At 46.7% G+C, this 20,523-nt stretch overlaps 1 protein-coding gene across 3 annotated transcripts; it reads left to right on the plus strand.

The window, feature by feature from the left end:
- Window positions 1-37: 37 nt before the first annotated feature.
- On the plus strand, window positions 38-16,566 carry TTLL13 (tubulin tyrosine ligase like 13). 3 transcript variants are annotated; one of them, XM_074354209.1, is made up of 16 exons: window positions 38-3,190; window positions 3,537-3,577; window positions 4,315-4,433; window positions 5,843-5,973; window positions 6,485-6,641; window positions 7,167-7,310; window positions 7,686-7,771; window positions 8,046-8,277; window positions 8,747-8,940; window positions 10,361-10,546; window positions 10,845-11,025; window positions 11,307-11,486; window positions 12,073-12,388; window positions 12,768-12,874; window positions 14,344-14,454; window positions 16,416-16,566. In XM_074354209.1, the coding sequence occupies exons 1-16, from the start codon at window positions 2,931-2,933 to the stop codon at window positions 16,425-16,427; spliced, it is 2,457 nt and encodes an 818-aa protein (XP_074210310.1). In that variant the 5' UTR covers window positions 38-2,930; the 3' UTR covers window positions 16,428-16,566. The 3 variants fall into 3 exon arrangements, with proteins under 3 accessions (XP_074210310.1, XP_074210312.1, XP_074210311.1); XM_074354211.1 differs by having other exon boundaries at window positions 12,277-12,388; XM_074354210.1 differs by lacking the exons at window positions 14,344-14,454; window positions 16,416-16,566 and adding an exon at window positions 12,986-13,540.
- The last annotated feature ends 3,957 nt before the right edge of the window (window positions 16,567-20,523 follow it).

A 20,523-nucleotide genomic window follows, 5' to 3' on the forward strand; every position in this document is an offset into this window, starting at 1 on the left:
AGACTTTCCCTTTTGTATCAAGTCTTAGCAAAGTGATAGTTTAATCACTTCCTCTGTTCTTGCCTCTCTGCTCGGTCTTCCTTTGCCCCCCACTGAGTTTTATTTCTTCATCCTATCCCTCCACCCGATTTGGCTCCCCCATCCATTTGCCCCTGTTGTAGCACATTCTTCGCCCACCTAGCCACCTTGAATTTTCCTACATCCCCAATGCTGAGCTGAATGTTCTCATTTCATGTGAAAACAAGGTGTCCTCACAACTTGAAAGTTGCAGGTCCTCTTAATACCCCCTTTTAACAGGTGAAGAGAACAGGTTTAACAGATGACAGAGGTTTAGTAACCTGTCCAAGTAGCTCAAAAGTAGTGCAGTCAGGACTGCAGCACAGGGCAGTCAGACACCAGAAGCTGCTGGGGCTGTGCACGTACGACCGACTGCCAGTTAATAAAGTCTCACTGAGATAAGGCAGAATATGCATCACAACCCATTTCATAAGAAAAAGTTTAAAATTTAAACTCCTATAAAGAATTTTTGGTCACCTTCATGTTTTTGGCAGTGATTTTAGCTTCATGCCTCTTTCTGCAAGGCCTTACCTTGCAGGCTCCAATAACATCACTTTATTTTGCTTGCTCTCTCTCTGAAGGTAGTGCAGATGACCATTATAGCAAAACTGGACTTTGCGTCCAAGGTGATGAGCCCAAATACAAGTATTTTCCAGTTTTTCCCTAGGGCTGATGTTTAGAGGAAAGCATTCTCCAGCAAAAAATAAGTTTTTCCATAAAAAATTTTAAAAAGTCGAGTAGGTTTTCTTTATGGTGGTACTTCTCAGCCACACATACTTTGCGAATCATCAAGAAGGGGATTTAGATGGAAGCTTTTTCTAAGTTTGAATATGGAACACTTAGGAGGCCCTTTGTACTCAGAGCCCTGAGCTTTGAGCACAGTAGGAAGGTGAGAAGAGATAATCCAGCCCAGGGCCTCTCCACCTCTTTGCTTGCTTTTTAATGGAGGGTCTCTGATACTAAGGGGTTTTGGACTTGATCTAATGGGAAACTTTGAGAGTTTTAGGGAGGAGGATATAGCTCAGTGGTAGAGTGCATGCCTAGCATGCATGAGGTCCTGGGTTCAATTCCCAGTACCTATACTAAATAAATAAACCTAATTACCTCCCTCCGTTAAAAAAAAAGTTTTAAATTGGGGAGCAGCAAGTTTACATTTTAGAAAGGATACTTAAGCTGCAGTGAATGAATGGATGCAGCAGGGAAGAACAGAATCAGGGAATCCAGTTAAGAGGTTGATGAATGGTGAAAATTCAGGCAAGAAATGACGGTTCAGGTACTAGAACAGTGCCTGGAACACTGCTTGTTGAAAGAGTAAGAAAAACGTGTGTCCTGGAAGGTAAGGGACTTAGAAGCATCTCTAGGAGAGGGTAACAGAGATGATGTCTTTACAGGTGCCCGTCCCCCATCCTCGGGTCACAAACAAGTTCAAAAAGTCTATGAATGAAAAATGACCATGTCTTTTTAAAGGTGGGAAAAATTTTAAGTGTCGTCTAGATTTAGGCACGTGGGATGAACTTAAAATGACAAATTGGGCTGAGTTTGGTAGAGGTGGTGATCAGAAGTCAAAGTGGCTGGACGTCAGGAAGAGACCACAGTGAAGTCTGATGAGCACCTTGAGGGCATGGGTGCTAATCACGACCGTCCCTCGTTAAGTGCTGAGACTGTGCTCAAGACATGGTAATTTTAAAAAAATGAAGAAAGGCAAGCAGGTATTTGTCCCGAGCACGACTTGGCCAAATCCGGTGCTTGGCCTGTGGGTTCAAGGAAAGGATCTGGGTAGGGCTTGAGCGAACCGGCGTGAAAGCGGAAAGACTGCAAGTCCCATTATGCATCCGGTCAGCTACAGCAGGAATTCGGCCTCGCGGGCCGCGGGCTTGATTCCACCGCCAGCCCCCGCCCAAGATGGCCTCGGCGGGCGCCCAGGTGGGTGTGGCTTTCGGGGAGGCCCCGCCCCCAGAACGCTGCTCTAATGGGAGCCTCCCTCGTGTCCATGGCGACGGCGGCGGCGGCGGCTGCCGGCTTGGTGAAGGAGGCGCCGCCGCCGCCGGGATCTCCGAGCTAGGCACGAACCCCAGGCGCAGTGGGGAGCGGGCTCCCCCTCGCGATTGGCCGGGACAACCAGTCCTGTGGAACAAGGAGGCGGCTCCGGAGGACCAGCAACGCCCAAGAAGAAGCAAGAGCCAGCTGAAGGGCGGACATGAACGACCAGCTGAGTCCAGCACCAGGCCGATAGGGGCAGACCCAGCAGCTCCTCCTCCTCGGAACCTCGGGTGGGCGGTGTCTGTCGGGGGCTCCCCCTTTGCTCTCAGAGCCCAAGGGGTCTTGGCCATTGGGTGCCTGGCCCCAGTGCATATAGAGAAACTGAGTCGTGGGACAGGGAAAAGGCTGGCCTAGGCGATCTTTGGTCTTCAGCTCTGTTTTAAAAGCAAAGCACCCCCTCCCCGCCCCAGCGCCCCAGCCATCCACCATCACATGGAAGAATAAAAAAGCTATGGTCATGGTCGCTGCCAGCTCAGATCAGCCCCTGAATGCTTCCTAGAATGTTATTTGGAGTGATCTTGGATGATGGGGGCTTGTCAGCGAATCCAACATCTCACGGGCAAACCACAGACCCCATTACCTACTTGGAAACATCGCATTCTGTAGTGGGACTGTTCTGTTCTGAAGGAGCAGCAACATTCCTTATAACACAATGAAGGTCCTTAGCTGGATTTCTGCAGGCCTTCCCGGGCCTGGCGGGAGGCCTGACATCCATATACATACATACATACATACATACATACATACATACATACATACATACGGGAGGTCTGACATCTATATATATATATATATATTTCACTCCCACCCCTCTCCCTTCAGAATCTAAAAGGATGGAGCCAAGTACCTGTAAGACCAGTGAATCAGAGGAAGACTATGTTGAAGAGGAGGGATCTGAGGAGGAATGTGTTAAAGGGGAAGGTACCACCCCTTCTAACCCTTCTCAGCAGGCACTCTCAAAAGCTGACTGCAATGCATTTATGAATGGAGTTGCCTTATCCGTTGTAGCCAAGAAAATACCAAAGAAAGTCATAACCCCAGCTGACCCAGATGACGTAGAAGTTGGGAGGAGAAAGAAAAGGCGGAAACACAGGTAATGGTTCCCTGGACCCCCTCACTTGCTTAGCTCCAGAGTCATCCCCTGCCCTTCAACAGCTGGGATCCAAGGTCTTCCCTTTAGCCTAGGAAAGAGGACAGGGCATACAGGAGATCATTAACCTTTTGATACTACAAAAACAAAGAAAATTCAGAACAATTTGGGCTTGTCTAGTTTAGAATTTCAGCAAGTTGATATCATCCTGGCCTTTCCTTTGAATGGCTTCTAGAGAAAATGAATTGCACTGTGCATTTGTTGGGTGTCTCTTTATTGGGGTGCCTGGCAGCCCAGGGTCTATCCTTCTCTTCCACTCTTCCTGATTTCTGCTCTTCCTCCATTCCAGACCCTTGGCCATCAACCTGACCAACTGCAAGTATGAGAGTGGTAAGCACCCAGCTCGTCACTCACGCCACTGGGCATAAGAGGGCACTTAGGGCTGTGGCTTTCACCCTGGAGATGGTCCTCCAAGCTGCTCCCAGCCCCCAGATCTCGTTAGGCTGAGGCTGGTCTATAACCTGTACTGAGCCTCCTGGCTCAGCTACAGGCAGTTGAAACATCATAGTTCGAGTTTGTCTCAGTGGCAGGGCAGGAATCTCCACAGTTGGCTAACAACAACAAGAGAATGACTGAGGGTCATCATTGCTCCACTGTTCCTAGATTTTACCAGAGATAAGATGAAACCAGGTTAAAACTGTTTTTTCAACTCAGATTTTGAGGGCGTTTCAGCAATTAAAAAAAAATCACCAGTTAGGTCAGTCATTTCTAACTCCCCTTATCCCCCCAACCCAGGCATCATACAAGGGGACCCCCAGAGTGTGAGGCGCCAGTGTGACCCCTACTAAGGGTCAGCTCTATGGGTCAGAAACTATCCTAATTGAGATAGAAGACTGACAAGGACAGGGAGCTAGGCTCTAGTTTTCTGTCACAGATTTTGGAAGGGCCCTGACAGCCTCATGAGCTTGGAACTGTCACATGGTAACTAGAGTGTGGAGCTGAGGTAAGAACTATCCCCCTCTCCAACCCACTCTCTGGTCAGGTCTGTTCCTGACCCGACCCAGCTACAGTCCCAGAGCTTGTTACCAGTGCCCAGGCTGGCTCCACTGACCTCCCTCTCTCCACAGTGCGTCGAGCAGCCCAAATGTGTGGCCTGAAAGAGGTGGGGGAGGACGAAGAGTGGACAGTGTACTGGACAGACTGCTCTGTTTCACTGGAACGAGTCATGGACATGAAGAGGTTTCAGGTACAACCTCCCCACCCCAGATCCTAAAGGGACTACCACTCCAGAATGACGACTTGTATCTTTCTGCCCAGGCACCTGAGGCTGCCACTCTGGGTGGCTGTACCCTTGTATAGAGTAGGAGAGATCATAGCCAGGGGCTTCTAAACCAAAGGAAATATTTTCTTCTTGGGCCTCTGGTACTTTTGTTATCTGAAGGAAGTGTCTGCTGGGCACATTCTATCTCAATATTTGCCGCTTACCTGGAAGCATCTGTGCTCAGCTGGCACCCTCCAGGGCGGGTGAGCCTATCCTAGGGGGAAGATTGGGAGGCAGCTCAGAGCTAACAGTAGAGCCAGCTAAATGATCCAGCCTTCTAAGCAGCTCAGCCTAGCTTCCACATCCATTAAGAGTCAGTGTGGGGTCCTGCACAGCAGTGAGAAAGTCAGGAAAGATGGACCAGGGTCCACAAGCAGACTATTACTTCTTATCGGTATTTTTGTTACCCTCTGGTCTTTGTGGTGGTTCGCAGTAAAATAATTTTAAAATGTCTGCAAGCTTATTTTGAGATGAAGCTAAGCAGGGAGCTGAGACTGTAATGTGCCCACAAATCATGGGAGAAGATCCTGAGAGATAGACAGAGAGAGAGAGAGAGAGAGAGAGAGAGAGAGGGAGACGGCTAGACATACTCAAGAAGCCCCAAAGAAAGGGCAGGCAGGGAGCAGTTGTAAGATGAGGGTAACAGTAACAGCATTATTGAGGGTTCATTACACAGCAGACACTGTTAAGTGCTTTTTCATTCTCATGTCAATAAATTCTCAAAAAAATAGCCTTATGAAAAATAAATTTTAAAAAATTTTAAAGATACTCTTTATGTTAAGGACATAGGTTCAGGAATACGTGTTCACATAGCTAGTGCGGGGGAAAGCCAGTGCAAGAGCACTGAGCCTCCCAGCACCATGCACTGCAGGCCGAGCAGTGGGGGTTCCACCATGGCAACGCCTTGCCTTCTGGGAGTGCCAGGGCCGCCCATTCCCTGGAGCTGGTTCTTAGTTTCCTTTCTCCTTGGGGAAATGTTTTCGCATTTGCTTTGTGCCAACACACACCAGTTATTCCTACAGGACTGGGCCCTGGTAGTCTGAGGGATGTTACAAGGTGGCTGAAAGGCCCAAAGTCCTGGCTAGCCCTTCTCACTGCCCCTCATTTCCTAACCTTTCTGTGTATGTGTGTTTGGGGGAGAGGCCAATGGACAGATTCTCACCTACCTTAGGGAACCTTCCCTTTCTCCGTTGGGGTACTAGGTGCAGTGTTTACCTCCACTGTGACTTCTGCCTTGACCTTCCCAGTCCTTCTCCACTGGTACCTGGGATGCCCAGGCCCCAGGAACTGCCCTTTACTCTGGTGGGTAGTATAACCAACTGGCTCTGTTTCAGAAAATCAACCACTTCCCTGGCATGACAGAAATCTGCCGCAAAGATCTGCTGGCTCGGAACCTCAACCGCATGCAGAAACTCTATCCTACAGAGTACAACATCTTCCCCCGCACCTGGTGCCTCCCCGCAGAGTGAGTGATACTCCCCAGGTTGAGATACTTGGGGAGGAAAGGGTTCACCAACTCAGTTCTCACCAGACTCTGGCCTTGGGACCTAGAATGTCTTAGATGGATGGAAGTAGGAGAGTTTGGGCTGGTTAAAGAAAAGTAGGTCTCAAACTACTATGTATAAAATAAGCTACAAGAATATATTGTACAACGCAGGGAATATAGCCAGTATTTTATAAGAACTATAAATGGAGCGTAACCTTTACAAATTGTGAATATACTATATTGTATACCTTATATAATATTGTACATCAACAATAACTTATATAATATTGTACATCGACTATACTTCAACTTAAAAAAAAAACCCAGGGGGAAAAAAAGGAAAAGAAAAGTAGGTGTGAGACTGAGTACTCCAGCAAGAGCATAGACTGGATAACAGGAAGAAGTCCACAGGGACAGCCATCATGCACAGAAACCCTCTGACCAGCCATCATGCACAGAAACCCTCTGACCAGCCCCTCTCTGCACATAGCTACGGGGACTTCCAGTCCTATGGTCGTCAGCGAAAAATCCGCACTTATATCTGCAAGCCAGACAGTGGCTGCCAGGGACGTGGCATCTTCATCACCCGAAATCCACGGGAGATCAAGCCAGGAGAGCATATGATCTGCCAGCAGTACATCTCCAAGGTGAAGGGTGCCTCAGTACCACCAGGTCCCTCTGCCAGCACTGGGGTGCCCCATCTTTCCCAAAGCCAGGGAGGCTAGTTTTAGGCCTCCACCCTTCCTGCTATCCCATGTCAATCTTGGAGGCAGTGTGGAGCCAACCTGCTCTGAATCTGAGTTTTTTTACTTTCTAGATATGTTGTGATCTTGAGCAAATTTCTTAACTTTTCCACGCCTCAGTTTCTTCATTTATTAGTGGGTATAAAAACAGTAACTACTTTATATGGTTATTGTGAAAATTAAATGAGTTATTATGTATTTGAAGCACTTACAACAGTTGGTGGAACATATTAAGTACTTAAAAAGTACAGTCAGCCCTCCATAGCCACAGATGTGGAAACTGTGGCTATGGAGGGCTGACTGTACTATGCCACTTTATATGAGATTCATGGATTTTGGTATCCCTGAGGTGTCCTGGAGCCAATCCCCTGCAGATACTGAGGGACCACTGTATTATTATTTTTCCCCGGTGGATTTGCATGCTCTCAGCCCTTCCTCATTGACGGCTTCAAGTTTGATATGCGAATCTACGTCCTGATCACATCCTGTGACCCTCTTCGGATCTTCATGTATGAGGAGGGCCTGGCCCGCTTTGCCACCATGCCCTACATGGAGCGCAGCCACAACAACCTGGTGAGGGGCCAGGTGGCAGTGCTGGGAGGCGGGGCAGCACTCTCTTCTCTTCCACTGCCAGTAGTGCTGAGGTTCTATGGAAAAACCAGGTAGAGGCTTGTCTCGCAGCTAACTTATCATGCATGAACAGGCAGTGAAGCCTGTGAGCACCTCAGCACCTAGCTGGGAGGAGAGCATTCAGGGGGTGGTGACTGCAGAAAGGCCATGCCTGCAGGAATGGCACACTCTTCTCCCCAGCTTACAGGACAGTCCTTGGTGAAGAGGGACAGGAGATGAGCCATCCTGGGGAGGGGAGGGCAATCAAAAGGCAACAAAGGGCTGGAGAGGAGAGTTGAGTGGAAGCAGTCTGAGACCACATGGCCACTGTCTTCCCAGGATGATGTCTGCATGCACCTGACCAACTATGCTATCAACAAACACAATGAGAATTTTGTCCGGGATGATGCTGTGGGCAGTAAGAGGTATGCCCTACTCTGTTTTCTCCTCTTTCTCTGTCCTTTAGCCCCACAGTCTCAGCAGCCCATGAAACTGAGATGGCTCATGTGAGGTTGAGCTGGCTCAGCCTTTATAGACCCCTGTACTGTGCCTGACCACCAAGGGCAGCCCCAAACCCCACCCTGTAACTAAGCCCTGCTCCAAGCTCATGGCAGCCCTTTAAAGCACAAGAAACCGACACATGGAATTAGGGTTAGCATTAGTCCCCACTGGTCTTCCTCTGAGCACTGGGCCTCACAGGAAGCTGTCAACACTCAACACCTGGCTGCGAGAGCATGGCTACGACCCCCAAGAGCTATGGGGGGACATCGAGGACATCATCATCAAAACCATCATCTCAGCACATTCTGTTCTTCGCCACAACTACCGAACCTGTTTTCCCCAATATCTGAGTGGAGGTACATGTGCCTGTTTTGAGATCCTTGGTTTTGACATCTTGCTGGACCACAAGCTGAAGCCCTGGCTGCTGGAGGTGAGGATTATCTCCTGGGCTTTACAAAACCAAGGTCCACCCCTGAACAGGACACCTGGGATAGAAGTGTACGCAGGTGGTGGAACAGAGAATGGGGGACACAGAGGCACAAGGGTGGACAGGAACTAGAAAGTGTAATACCTCTGCACTTTTGACCTGCTGAGTCCAGTCTTAGTGGTCTCTGGTCTCCACATAACAATCCAGGTTTTGGATCCCAAGTGTTCCTCATGTAAGCCTTACCTTTAAGGACACTATAGCTATAGTCAGGCTGTCTGATTTGTCCTCACCAGCCTGTGTGTTGGAGGGTTCTCTGTGGCAGAGTCCTTCAGCCTTGGAAGTCAGAACATTGAGACTCCTTGGTTGAGGCCACTGGAGGGGGATGTCTCCTAGACCCTCCAGCTGGGCCTGCAAGAATCATGACCTGCTCAGGTGGACTAGGAGAGGGATGAATAATGACTCCTCCTGGCAGGTAAACCACTCTCCAAGCTTCACCACTGACTCACGCCTTGATCGGGAAGTGAAGGATGCACTTCTCTGTGATGCCATGACTCTTATCAACCTCCGAGGCTGTGACAAAAGAAAGGTGATAGAGGAGGACAAGCGGCGAGTCAAGGAGAGGCTTTTCCAGTGCCACCAACAGCCACGAGAAGCCAAGGGCTCCAGGTGTTTGACATGTGTTTAGTCATGTAACTTACCTTCCTTGCTATTAGTTTCCTGAGAGTATAAGTCCTTCTCTAGATGGAGACGGCAGCCTAGGGCTGACTAGCTATTAAAAACAATTTTCTTGCATAGATAATACATCATGTATCATAGATAATATCTTCAAAATTCAAAAGACACAGTGAATAGTCTCTCTCCTACCCTCCTCCAACTACTCAGTTTTCTTCCCTGGAGCCAATCAATGTTTCTGGGGTCATGTATATACTTTCACAAACATTTATGCACATATATATGTGTATTTATATAAACTGTTTTTCTCCCTTTATCTACCCAGACAGTAACATAACTTTCTCACACTCTGTACCCAATGTATTTTAGAGCTATTTCGTATTAGCACATAAGGAACTTTATGTGGTTTTATTGGCCATTTTTTTTTTAAACAAAGCTCCTCTATAAACCATTTCCTAAGAAAGTTTATAACGAAAAAACACAGAAAACATTTAGTTATTCAATAATAGGGTAATGTTTAAATCAGTATTGTTTACCCACTGTTGTTTAATTTTAAGATGGGTTTAAAACATGGTAATTTGTTGCTGACACCAAATTATAATTCATTAATGATAATAAAAATGAACTGGAATCGATTTAGGATTATTTCTATAATAGCATCACTCTTCACCACTTGCATTGCAATATGCAGGACCAGTGTGTATTTGATTTGCCGTGATATCCTGAGGGCCTGGCACACAGCAGGCATTCAGATGTTTGTGTGAACAAAGGTGAAGTGTAACTGTAAGATACCCTAGGTATTCCCATGAGACTGACGGTGCATGTGACTGTTAGGAATCATGCCTTTCAATGGGGAAAAAAGGTTAAAAACTACTGGACTTAATAAAAGTACAATCATAGACTCACTAGAATACTAGGCCATTTTAAAATGTTGTATGATCCCATTTTCTTCTAAAACAAGGAAGGAAAGGAAGGAATAAAGAACAAGTGAGTGGCAAGGCAGGATTCAAACTCAGTAAGTCCTGCCCCAGAGTCCATGCTCATAGCCAATATGCTAATTTCATAGTAAGATTAGAGGTTTCTAGCTTCTTTCTGCTCTTCTAAATTTTCTTTAATTAACATATACTACTCTGTAATCAGAAACCTAAAATATTATGATAACTTGGAGTGCTAGTTTATGAATGGATGCCTTTATATTTATGATGAAAACCAGATTTCTGGAAGTCAAGCCTGTTTTCATGGATACACACAGGTGGGACTGGCCATAGATGGGCCTGGTAGCTTTCATCACACAGGCAGGGGCCAGAAAGGCCATTAGCTAGCAGGAGGTTCTCAATGCCTTAGCCAGCCTTCCTTTCCCTGTTGAACATTCTCACAGTCCTTCCCTGACTCACCCTGAGCTTGGTTTCCATAGGCGAGAACAAAGTGAGTCATCCCATGCAGCACTGCTGGACCAGGAACGCTATGAGGATGCCCACCTTGGGGGGTACCGGCGGATCTACCCTGGGCCCAACACAGAGAAGTATACACCCTTCTTCAAGCACAATGGCTCCCTCTTCCAGGAGACGGCTGCTTCCAAGGCCAGAGAGGAGTGTGCCAGGTACTTTGCCCTGCACTCTCCTCTGTCCACTTGTGTGGGGGCAAATCCTGAAGCTGAACTGCTCCTCTGCAGGGTGGAGAGGAAGCCAGATACTTGAGGAAAGAGGAATGGAGTTATAAATTCTATCAGACTCTTAATGACTCAGTTTAGTAGGCTTTCCCATCTTCCCCCTCCTTCCTTTCCCATCAGTCCTCAGAGCAGATCATAATTTCCTGCTTTCTCCCCATCCCTATTTTCCCTCACCCCTCTTCTCCCGAACACAATTTCTCCAGTATCTGAAGCTGCTATGTCTTGTCAGGCAGCAACTGGAAGAGATCCGCCTTAAGCAGGAACAGCAGGAGACCTCAGGCAATAAGAGACGAAAGGAAAACAAGGACCAGAACCAGGGTGAATCGGCAGGGGAGAAGAGCCAGTCCAGGGCCCGGCTCAGGAGCCTTTCCACCCACTTGGCTTACAGGAACCGGAACCGGGAGAAAGAGGTGTCAGGGGTTTTGTGGCTCTTGCTTTTCTGCAGGAAAACAGGTTGGGACTACTAGAGAAGAGGAGTCTCTTCTCCTCCTGTACAAGAGAGATGAGTTCCTAATCAGTACACTGAATCTGACTTTTTGGAACAGGAGGTGAGAGAGTGGATAGCAAAGGGACCCTCCCACTAAGGTCAGGGAAGGGACAAAGATAGAGCGGGCAGGAGTCTTGCAGCCATCCTTGTGGATGATAGGGGACTCATTGGAGATCCTGCATTCATCTCTCATGTACCTTGCAGCTGCCACCAGTACACCTGGACACCATGCAGCCTCAAGAAATTGTGGAAGAGGAGGAGCTGGAGCGGATGAAGGCCCTGCTACAAAGGGAAAATCTCATCCGAAGTCTGGGTATTGTAGAGCAGCTCACCCGCATTCTGCACCCCAGCCACCAGGGCCAGAAAAAACTTCACAAGTATCGGGTGAGAGTCCCTACACAGCCTCTCACAGAACAAGGGAACAAGGGCTATACTGGCACATGGTGGTGGCCACAGCCAAGGAGGCTAATGTGATGGTATCTGGCAGTGGAGCCTGGGAAAGCAGGGTATGCTGGACCTTGGGAAAGGGTCTGTTGGTTCCTTTTGCATCTGTTCCCAAGCTCCCTTGTTTTTAGTAATGACATCCAGCAAAGTGCAGCTCCCAACCTCCTCACTTACAAGAGACTTGTTCTCTATATTCCTGTCTTGCAGTAACCCAAACTCATGACTGACAACTAACAAGGCCACCACCCTCAGTGGCCTCTGTGTAATTCGTCCCTATCACTGCCAGTGCCATGGCTCTAATGGGAGAAAAGTAAACAGTTTTGGGCCAACAAAACAGCTGCCGAATTCACTGTTCCCTCGGCTAGTAGAAAACCTGTTGGGTCCTCTGTTTTTGTTGAACCCTAAAGGAGTAGCTGGTTAAACAGTGGCCACAGCCTAGAAGAGATTTCTTTCAGTTATCTATTTTCTTCCACCATTCCATCCAGACTCACAAGAAATGTGGTAAGGGGCTGCTCTTCTCCTCTAGCCTAGATTTCACCAGGACAGGCTGGGCAGTCAAGAACTGCAATCTGTGAGTTTGGTCCCATTGGTCCTCCTGAGAAGGGCTGCCAAAGAGCAGGTTCCTCACTTCCTGCATCCAGTTCAGCCCCACGAGTTGATCCCCAGGATCTTAGGGCCACCGTCAAGCATGAATGCTGCAGTTCCACATCATTCCTGGTGCCATCTGCAGCCCAAGAACTTCAACTGGATAAAAGCTCCAGCAGCCATCGGCCTCTGTTCATTGTCAATGAAGACATCTGGAAGGCACTATTTTCCCAGTGCCAGAGTCAGCCTTACGAGCCGTAAGTATGCAAAACCAGCTTTGGTCACTCTGACTCGTGCAAATTCCCACTAGCAAACATTACAGCTGGGATGCTTCCAAAATATTATATGGCACTTCCAGCAGTGTGGGAATGAGGAAGGTACTGGACCCATTTATTTACCTCCTATGTACTAGACCCTGGTTATAGAAATAGCAGAAATACAGTCCACAGCACTCAATAAACAGTAACAGGGATGTGGACAAGTAAACACACCAATTACAATACAGCGTGGTACTGATGCTGTAGGGAAGCATGGGATGCCATTCCTCTGTGTTGGGAACTGGGCAACAGTTGGGAAAGAGGTGAGCAAATCTCTTCTGTGAATATCAACTCAGGGGGACCCATGTTTCCACTGCAGAAGGCCAAGCCAGCAGAAGACTAGAAGCCATAAACCAAGCCCTGGCAGGACGAGTGTCATCCTCTTTAACCCCAAGCCAGGGCCATCTTCTGCAACGGGAAAGAGTGGTAAGTGGCTTATGGATTGAATGCACCTTGCCCTCCATGCTAGACTCTGGAAACAGAGCAGCCAAGGCCCAGGATCTCACCCTCTGCCCTGCCTCTGCACCCCTGCTGTAGCACAACCCTGCACTCCTGGACAGCAGGCACCACAGGTAAATGCAGGAAGGAAGCCCAGCACTCAGGCTCTCCTGGAGAGCCCCCTTCAGGTTTCCAAAGGGGCAAAGGGTCTTCAATCTTTGCTAACTCAGACCGCCACCAAACTTCAGTTTGAAAAGCCCTGGCCAGGAACCCTATTTGCATAAGGCAAAACACAAAGACGCCCATAATTCCTCAATTCCATAAGATTATTTCCGGATCAGTAAAGACTATAAGATGAAGAGAAGCCAGGGCGATGTGCTCATCTCTAACCTTCAAACCTCAGCCTGGATTTACCACTAGATGATGGGTCTGACCCCTGGGTGAGGCCCGGGACGGGAGGTTATCTGGGAGACAAGAAGCCCCTTTCCCAGAGGAGCCGAGTCCCCACGGCACGGGACTGTCGCCATCAGTGGACCGCCAAGAAGACGCCCTTCCCGCCGCCGTGGCGGAGACAGGCCGGCCTGGGCAGCCGTTGGGGCAGAGGGGCGGCTTTTGGCAACTGAACCCATCTTTTTATTAAAGTTCATGCCGTTTTGCAGGCGTGTCCTCTACCTCATTCCCGCCCGCGAATGGCAGGGAAGTCTCCTCCATAATTACAGTCAGGAAGGGTGGGCCTTGGAACGGTTCAAGCTCTGAAGTCACGCCCTCAGCCGGAAGCGGGAAGGAGGCGCAATCAACCCAGCTTCCTGCCTGCCCCCGTTACTTCCGGTTCCGCTCCTGGCTTCCGGTGCTGAAGCGTTTTGGGTTATTGAGGGCTGTTTTTGTCGACATGGCTGTTGCTCTGAACCTCTTGCTGGGCGGGCGTGTACGTGCAGCGGTCGCTCGCTGTGGGTTCGCGACCCGAGGGGTGGCGAGCCCAGGCTCTATCGGCCGCGAGCCGGACCCCGATTCTGACTGGGAGCCGGAGGAGCGGGAGCTGCAGGAGGTGGAGAGGTACCAGCTCCTTCCCGGGCCCTCAGCCTGAAACAAGGCCTCGTACCCCGGCGCCCCAGGCCTCGCCCTCTTGGCCCATAGGCGTTCTGCCGTGGCGTCCGCAGCGGCCCTTATTTCTCACCCGTTGTCAGGGGCGCAGAGTGTTAGCTCCCTTGGGACCACGGGTCCCTTCACCAGTGACGTATTTCATCGCCCGCTTAGAGAATTCGGCAGCAGCTTGTGGACTGCTGTTGTTCTAGGTGTTAGACTTACGGGGCGGTGTACTGAGCAAATCTGGGCTGGCTTATATGGCCAGGTTGCCCTTGCAAAGAGATGCGGGTTGGGCGCCCTGTGTTTAGCCCAAGGCTCTTAAACTACCCATCTAGCTTCCACGCATGGCTGCTGCCATTGGTTCTCTCCCCTAGAGCCCTGAAACGACAGAAAAAAGCCATCCGGTTCCAGAAAATTCGAAGGCAAATGGAGGTGCCAGGTGCCCCGCCCAGGACCCTGACGTGGGAAGCCATGGAGCAGATCCGGTAAGACTCTTGGTAGTTCGGATCTGCTGTGATGAGAAGTGAATGATATTGGGGCCTAAAACGCTGTTTTTATATCTTTTACTTTTTAGTATTTAAGATTTCTAACAGAAAAGTGAAATAAAACGAACTTCACTAAGACCCTCATCTAGGTTTAATAGTTTTTAACTTTCTGACATGGTTCATTTTTGCTGAAATTTTTAAATAGTAAATTGCAGGCGTCACAACATTTAACTCCTTTAAAGTAGATCATGACGTTCTTGACTAAGTTCCAGGGATGGAGCTTCCATGGTTTCATTTCTCTGAAGGGAGGATCCATATATTAGAAAAGAGATCCTTTTTTAAATGTGAAGTTTTTTGTTTTGAATAGGTAATATATTACATATGGCTCAAAATTAGAACAGTATAACATGACATGTATTAAGAAGTATTAATCCCACCCAGTCTCCTCTGGAGACTATTTTAAATAAAGTTTTCTGTGTCATTTTCTAGGTTTCCTTATGCAAATACAAACAAGCAAGTATGAATATAGAATTTTATTTTCACTTCCTTGATCACAAACAGTGTAATACTATGCTGTTCTGCACTTTGTTTACTTAACATATTTTTACACTTCCCGAGAGAGCTCCTCATTCTTTTTTGTAGATGCACAGTAAACTGTAGTTTATTTTACCAGTCTTTTATGGTGGACACTTGGGTTGTTTCCACCCACGTGCTGTAACAAGTAGTGCTCTAGTGCATAACTTTGTATACACAGCATTTCACATATCTGTCAGAAGTCTTTGTACATTTCCAGAAGTAGGGTTGCTGAATCTAAGAGCAAATGGATTTGCCATTTGATAAATATTGCTAAGTAGCCCTCCATAGGTCATGTACCATTTTTCCATTCCCATTAGAATGACTCTGGAATTGAGACTTAGAGTAAAGGGGATTCTGAGAGCTGATCAAGATTTTATGAGGCTGTAGCACCTTTGTCCTGTCAGCTTCCTCTCCTGTCTTGGATACCAGCTTTTTCAACGCTTACATCTTCCTACTTATCACCTCCCCTTTTGTGATCAATATAAATATCATTTTATGACAAAGAAAAAAAAACAGACCATTAGGTAAGAACCATTTAAAGTTTCTTGGTCTTCCTCCTTACCTTCCATTCCCATTACCTTACACTTTATTCACATCTCAGGGGAAGTGGTAGCTCTTCACTAGTCTAGAACCAATCCTCTGGGTTCTCTAGGTCAGATCCCTACCTAATTGATGACTGCCTCCATTTCAACACCACTGAACTGAGCCTCAATAGGAAAATTTGCTCATGGCATTCTGCCACTTAAAATCCTTTCTTCACTGTTGCTTTGGGATAAACTCCAGAATCACTAAGCATGATACAATCTTGCTCCTTCTCACACTGTCACACAAGTTGAGCTGTTCCCAACAAAGGTGATGTACATTTTGTATTTCACATGCTTCTCACTCTGCCATTATTACCTTTGCTCTTCTTCCTCCCCACTCCCCTCTGCCAGCTTATTAAGGCTCAGCCTTTCAGACCAGCTCTAGCACAGACTTCCTGAAGCAATTCCTGGGCCACACTGCAAGTGTTGTGATAGCCTGTCCCTGGGTCTCTGAGTGCTCTCACAGCATCCTCTGCTGTGACACTTGTCATAGTGTTCTTACCTGTCTCCACCACCAGATTGTATGTTCTTTGAAGAGAAGGACAGTCTTCATGCATCCCCAGGTTTTAACTGGGGCCTGGTATGCAGTGGAAGGTGGTCAGCTGATATGAAATAAAGTTACTTGAGTGGCTGAGTATTGTCAGTGCACAGAAATGGAACACAGCCATTTAGTAGCACAAAATAGAGACTATGTTTGCAGTTTTTCCAAGCCCTCTTTCCATGTATTTATTGCTAGTATTATCAGTTAACTATCTTGATAGGAGACTTCACAGATTGAAAACCTGTTTCTTTTTTTCTTAGGTATTTACATAAGGAATTTGCAGAGTCCTGGTCAGTTCCAAGATTGGCTGAAGGCTTTGAGGTCAGCACCGATGTGATTAGAAGGGTTTTAAAAAGCAAGTTTGTACCCACATTGGAACAAAAACTGAAGCAGGATCAAAAAGTCCTTAAGAAAGTTAGGCTTGCCCCCTCGCTCCGGCAGCTCCCAGGCTCTGGGGTTACCTTGAAACCACTTTCTGCAGGCCATTCTGTATCAGGCTCTTTGCTGATGCCGGGGGATGAAGTCTCATCCAAAGGCCATGTTCACATCACAGCATTGAGAGTGATCAAATCGAACACTCACAGTACAAATACACCAAGGAGACAGAAGGGAAGGAATAAAGGAATCCAGGGCCTGGAGGAGGAGAGCTTCATGCCTGTTACTGAAGCCCTAGGTCATCTGAGAGAGCTGCAGAAGTACTCCACCAATGATTGTGAGGGCACCAGGGCAACTGACTGTGATGGATGGCCGAGTGACAAGAAGCTGGAAGAGTTGAAGGCAGGGGAGCCAGATGACCAGAACTTTAGCAACAAAGTAGTACAAAGGGGGCGAGAGTTCTTTGACAGCAATGGGAACTTCCTGTACAGAATTTGAGCGGAACCTGGCTTGTGGTGATGCTTCTCGAAACACAGCTGAGCAAGTGTATTTGGATCTGCCTGGATTTCTGTGGATGGATTATCCACCTTGGAATGGGGGGAAATGATGAGCCTGGAATGTGAGATGAAAGCTGCTTAGATCTGAACCTGACAAAGGGGAGAGAACTTCACAGAGCAGATATGTATGGAAGAAGGGTGAGTGACTGGCTGGGTGGATTCCAGCCTCCTGGATCACTGCTCCTAGTCTGACCTGTGTGGATCTTCAGGATTTACCCTTCTTTCCTGGGCTCTTTGTTGAAACCAGCCTGTGTTGTGTTGCATGTGTTGTTAGGAGTTTTTGTGATACTTTCAGTATATGTTTGGGAGGAAATGAAAAATTTGCGTTTTCACCTCATTTACTTTTTGATTAATGAACTCTTTTAACAGTTCTGGAACTGCTTAGTCCATTGGTTGATTTCATTATGTGCGAAATAAAGTAAAATGTAGCAGTCTGTGTTGATTGGTGCTTTCTGGGTTTGGGAGGGTTTCCCTGTGAAGGGAAGGGAAGAGGCAAAGGGTCCCTTGTCTAAATATTGGGAGAGAGATGGGGCTAGAGGAACCCCCAACAAAGAGCTCTGTGCAGATCAGTCCTACTCAGTGATGGATTTTTTTTTCTATTAAAAAAAAAAAGCTGAAGTAGAGTTGATTTTTAATGTTTCAGGTGTACAGCAAAATGATGCAGTTATATATAAATCTATTCTTTTTCAGATTCTTTTCCATTATAGGTTATTATAAGATACTGAATATAATTCCCTGTTCTATATTATACAGCAGGCTCAGTGATGGATTTTGACAGCTAAAAACTGGATATTAGGCCTTCCCTAAACACCCAATCTAAAGTGGCTACTCTGAGGAGGTGGGTATAGCTCAGTGGTAGAGCACATGCTTAGTTAGCATGCACATGATCTTGGGTTCAATCCCCAGTACTTCATTAAAAAAAGTAGCTCCTCTTTTAGTTGCTAGGGCTCTGAAAGAGATTGGGGTATGGGGGTTTGACAAAACAAAAGAAAAATATGCAAAACAAGCAAAGACTTAAGGGCTCTCAACATAATCTCTAGCCACTTCTAAAAGGTTAAGTATCTTACAGTTTTTATCAGATTTTTACAAAGGTATTGTGATTTGCACAAGAACAGCTGCTAGGCCCCCTTTTACAAATAAGGAGCTGGTCTCAGGTTTTTGGATATGCCCAAGACCACACAGCTGCAAGTGAGTGACAGCACTGAGACTGCGGGACTTGAACTCAGTTCTGATTCTCTCTTTTTTTTTTTTTAATTGAGTTATAGTCAGTTTACAATGTCGTGTCAGGTCTGATTCTTAATTCAAGGCTTTTAAAATTCCAGAAATCTAGCACTGCCTGGCATAATTTCTGTTAATTTACTGATTGTTTTAGAAATACTTAACACTGGAAAGCGATTATCAATGGACCAATAGAATGAGACATGGCAAGCAACATAAGAGTCCAATGACAGTTTTCAACGATGTCTCACTTTAACAATTTACCAACAAAAAATGGCTCAGAATTTGAATATATGAAGGATATTTAATGAAAACATTGATATTCCAACCCTGTCATTCCCAGTCTGTTCATGTATCTCACTGCTATTTCAAATGCTATTAATAGCAATTGCAACATCACTGATTACTGTTAACTTGAGTGTTCAGTAAAAATGGCAAGGCCCTATCATATGCCAATCAAAGTTAGAAAATCCACATTCTGGTAACAGCAGTGGACAGATAGGACCTTGTTATCCCTGCTCTGTCACTATCATGTAACAAACGTTTATCAGTATTTTTATGATTTTAAAAAAATGGTATTTTGCCATTAGAAACTTATAGGCATTTCGGAGGAGCAAGATGCTATTTGTTTAAACTTCCATTTATGACTCCTGCAAATTGTGCCCTTTCCCCAGGGGGCTATGGAAAATTAGAAGCTTTTATTGCAAGCTTGGATATGTTTTCCATTTGTCTCATCCCATACCATTCTAATGCTCACTAAGCTTAAATCTTTTTTTCCATTCTTGCAAATACTGGTCTTTTAAGGCTTTTGCATTTACTAATTCTTTGTCCCCAGATTTTCACTTGGCTTGCTCCTCGGTTCTTGTCATTCAGGTCTCAGGTCAATGTTGCTTTCTTAGGCCTTCCCTAATCACCCAGCTCCCTTCATGTTCTATCACCACACCTTGTTTAATTTTCCCCAGTATTTGAAATATATTACGACTGTATTATTTGTCATCACCCACCTTTCCCGCATTACAAGGTAGATCCCATGAGTGCAGGAGACCTGTCTGTGTTCATTGCTGTAGTTCCAGCTCTCAACATAGATTTCAATATTGGTTGGGTGAATGAAGAAATGAATAGGGAACTTGATACCTATCAGCTGGTCCACAATGGCAGAAAGCTGTGCATTTTACATTTGCCAGCCTACACATCCAGAACTCAGCCAGCAAGGCCTAAGCTTCCTGTAGGTCGACCTGTTCTTGTTCTGTCCTGTCCTGTCACTGTGTCTCAGATCCTAATCCACCAGCACTGAGGTGTTCTGGGGAACTGTCCCCACTCCCACCCCCACAGCCCCAGCCCAAGCTGGGAGGCTGGAAAGGGGGAGGGAATCATTCAGCCTGTGTTCCACTGGGCCAGGGTCTTAGGACCCCATAGTGCTCTGTCCCCAGGCAGTCCTGTTTTAGGACATGATGAAGGACTTTGACACCACACTGGATGAGGTGGAGCTGCACTTTGGGGACACAGGTGAAGCATCTGATGGAGGACGCAACAGATGACAAGGCAACATTGGACAAGACTGTGCCCAAGTTGGAGAGAAAGTGACTGGGTGGAATGGGCACCTCAGCAATCCTGGGGCCAAGCTCTAGAGGCTGCAAACTATAACAGAAGGGATTTAAGTCCCTCCACCCTTGAGGGTACATATGTCACTTATCTGCAAAGGGCCACTTCTACCTCTCTGTGCAGCTGAGATTCAAGCTAAGGAGGGGTGGGTAGGGGGAAGCTTAGTAAAAAATACCAGATGAGCTCTTGAACCCTAGTGTGAGCATAAGAGCTTTGTTTGTTTTTTGCTTAATCTATTACAGAAATTTTCAAACATTCAAAAGTAGAATATTGTAATGCAATGAACCCCTGTGTACCCATCACCCAGCTTTAACATTTAACAAATGGCCCATCTTTTTTCATTATCCTGCATACTTGCCCCACATCTCCCCCTGGCTTATTGTAAGGCAAAGCCAGACATCATATTATTTAACTGGTAAGTACTTCAGTATGTGTCTCAAAGAGATAAGGACTGCTTTTTAACATAGGCATATAAGCCATTACTACACCTTGAAATTTTTAGTAATTCTTTAATATCAGCTAATCAGCTAATATCCTCATAGTATTCTGGTTAATTTCTTTGAATTGGGATCCAGACAATGCATCATGTCATTATGGCCCAGAAGTCTCTTTTATT

The sequence above is a fragment of the Camelus bactrianus genome, chromosome 27, assembly GCF_048773025.1.
Source record: "Camelus bactrianus isolate YW-2024 breed Bactrian camel chromosome 27, ASM4877302v1, whole genome shotgun sequence".
Taxonomy (NCBI): domain Eukaryota; kingdom Metazoa; phylum Chordata; class Mammalia; order Artiodactyla; family Camelidae; genus Camelus; species Camelus bactrianus.

What these genes read in the sequence shown, in the direction of transcription:
- TTLL13 (XM_074354209.1), top strand. Translation starts at nt 2,931, where the DNA reads ATGGAGCCAAGTACCTGTAAGACCAGTGAATCAGAGGAAGACTATGTT. An exon ending in GATGCTGTGGGCAGTAAGAG is followed by an intron (nt 7,772 to 8,045) that starts GTATGCCCTACT and finishes TGGGCCTCACAG; the next exon opens with GAAGCTGTCAACACTCAACA. An exon ending in GCCAGAGAGGAGTGTGCCAG is followed by an intron (nt 10,547 to 10,844) that starts GTACTTTGCCCT and finishes ATGTCTTGTCAG; the next exon opens with GCAGCAACTGGAAGAGATCC.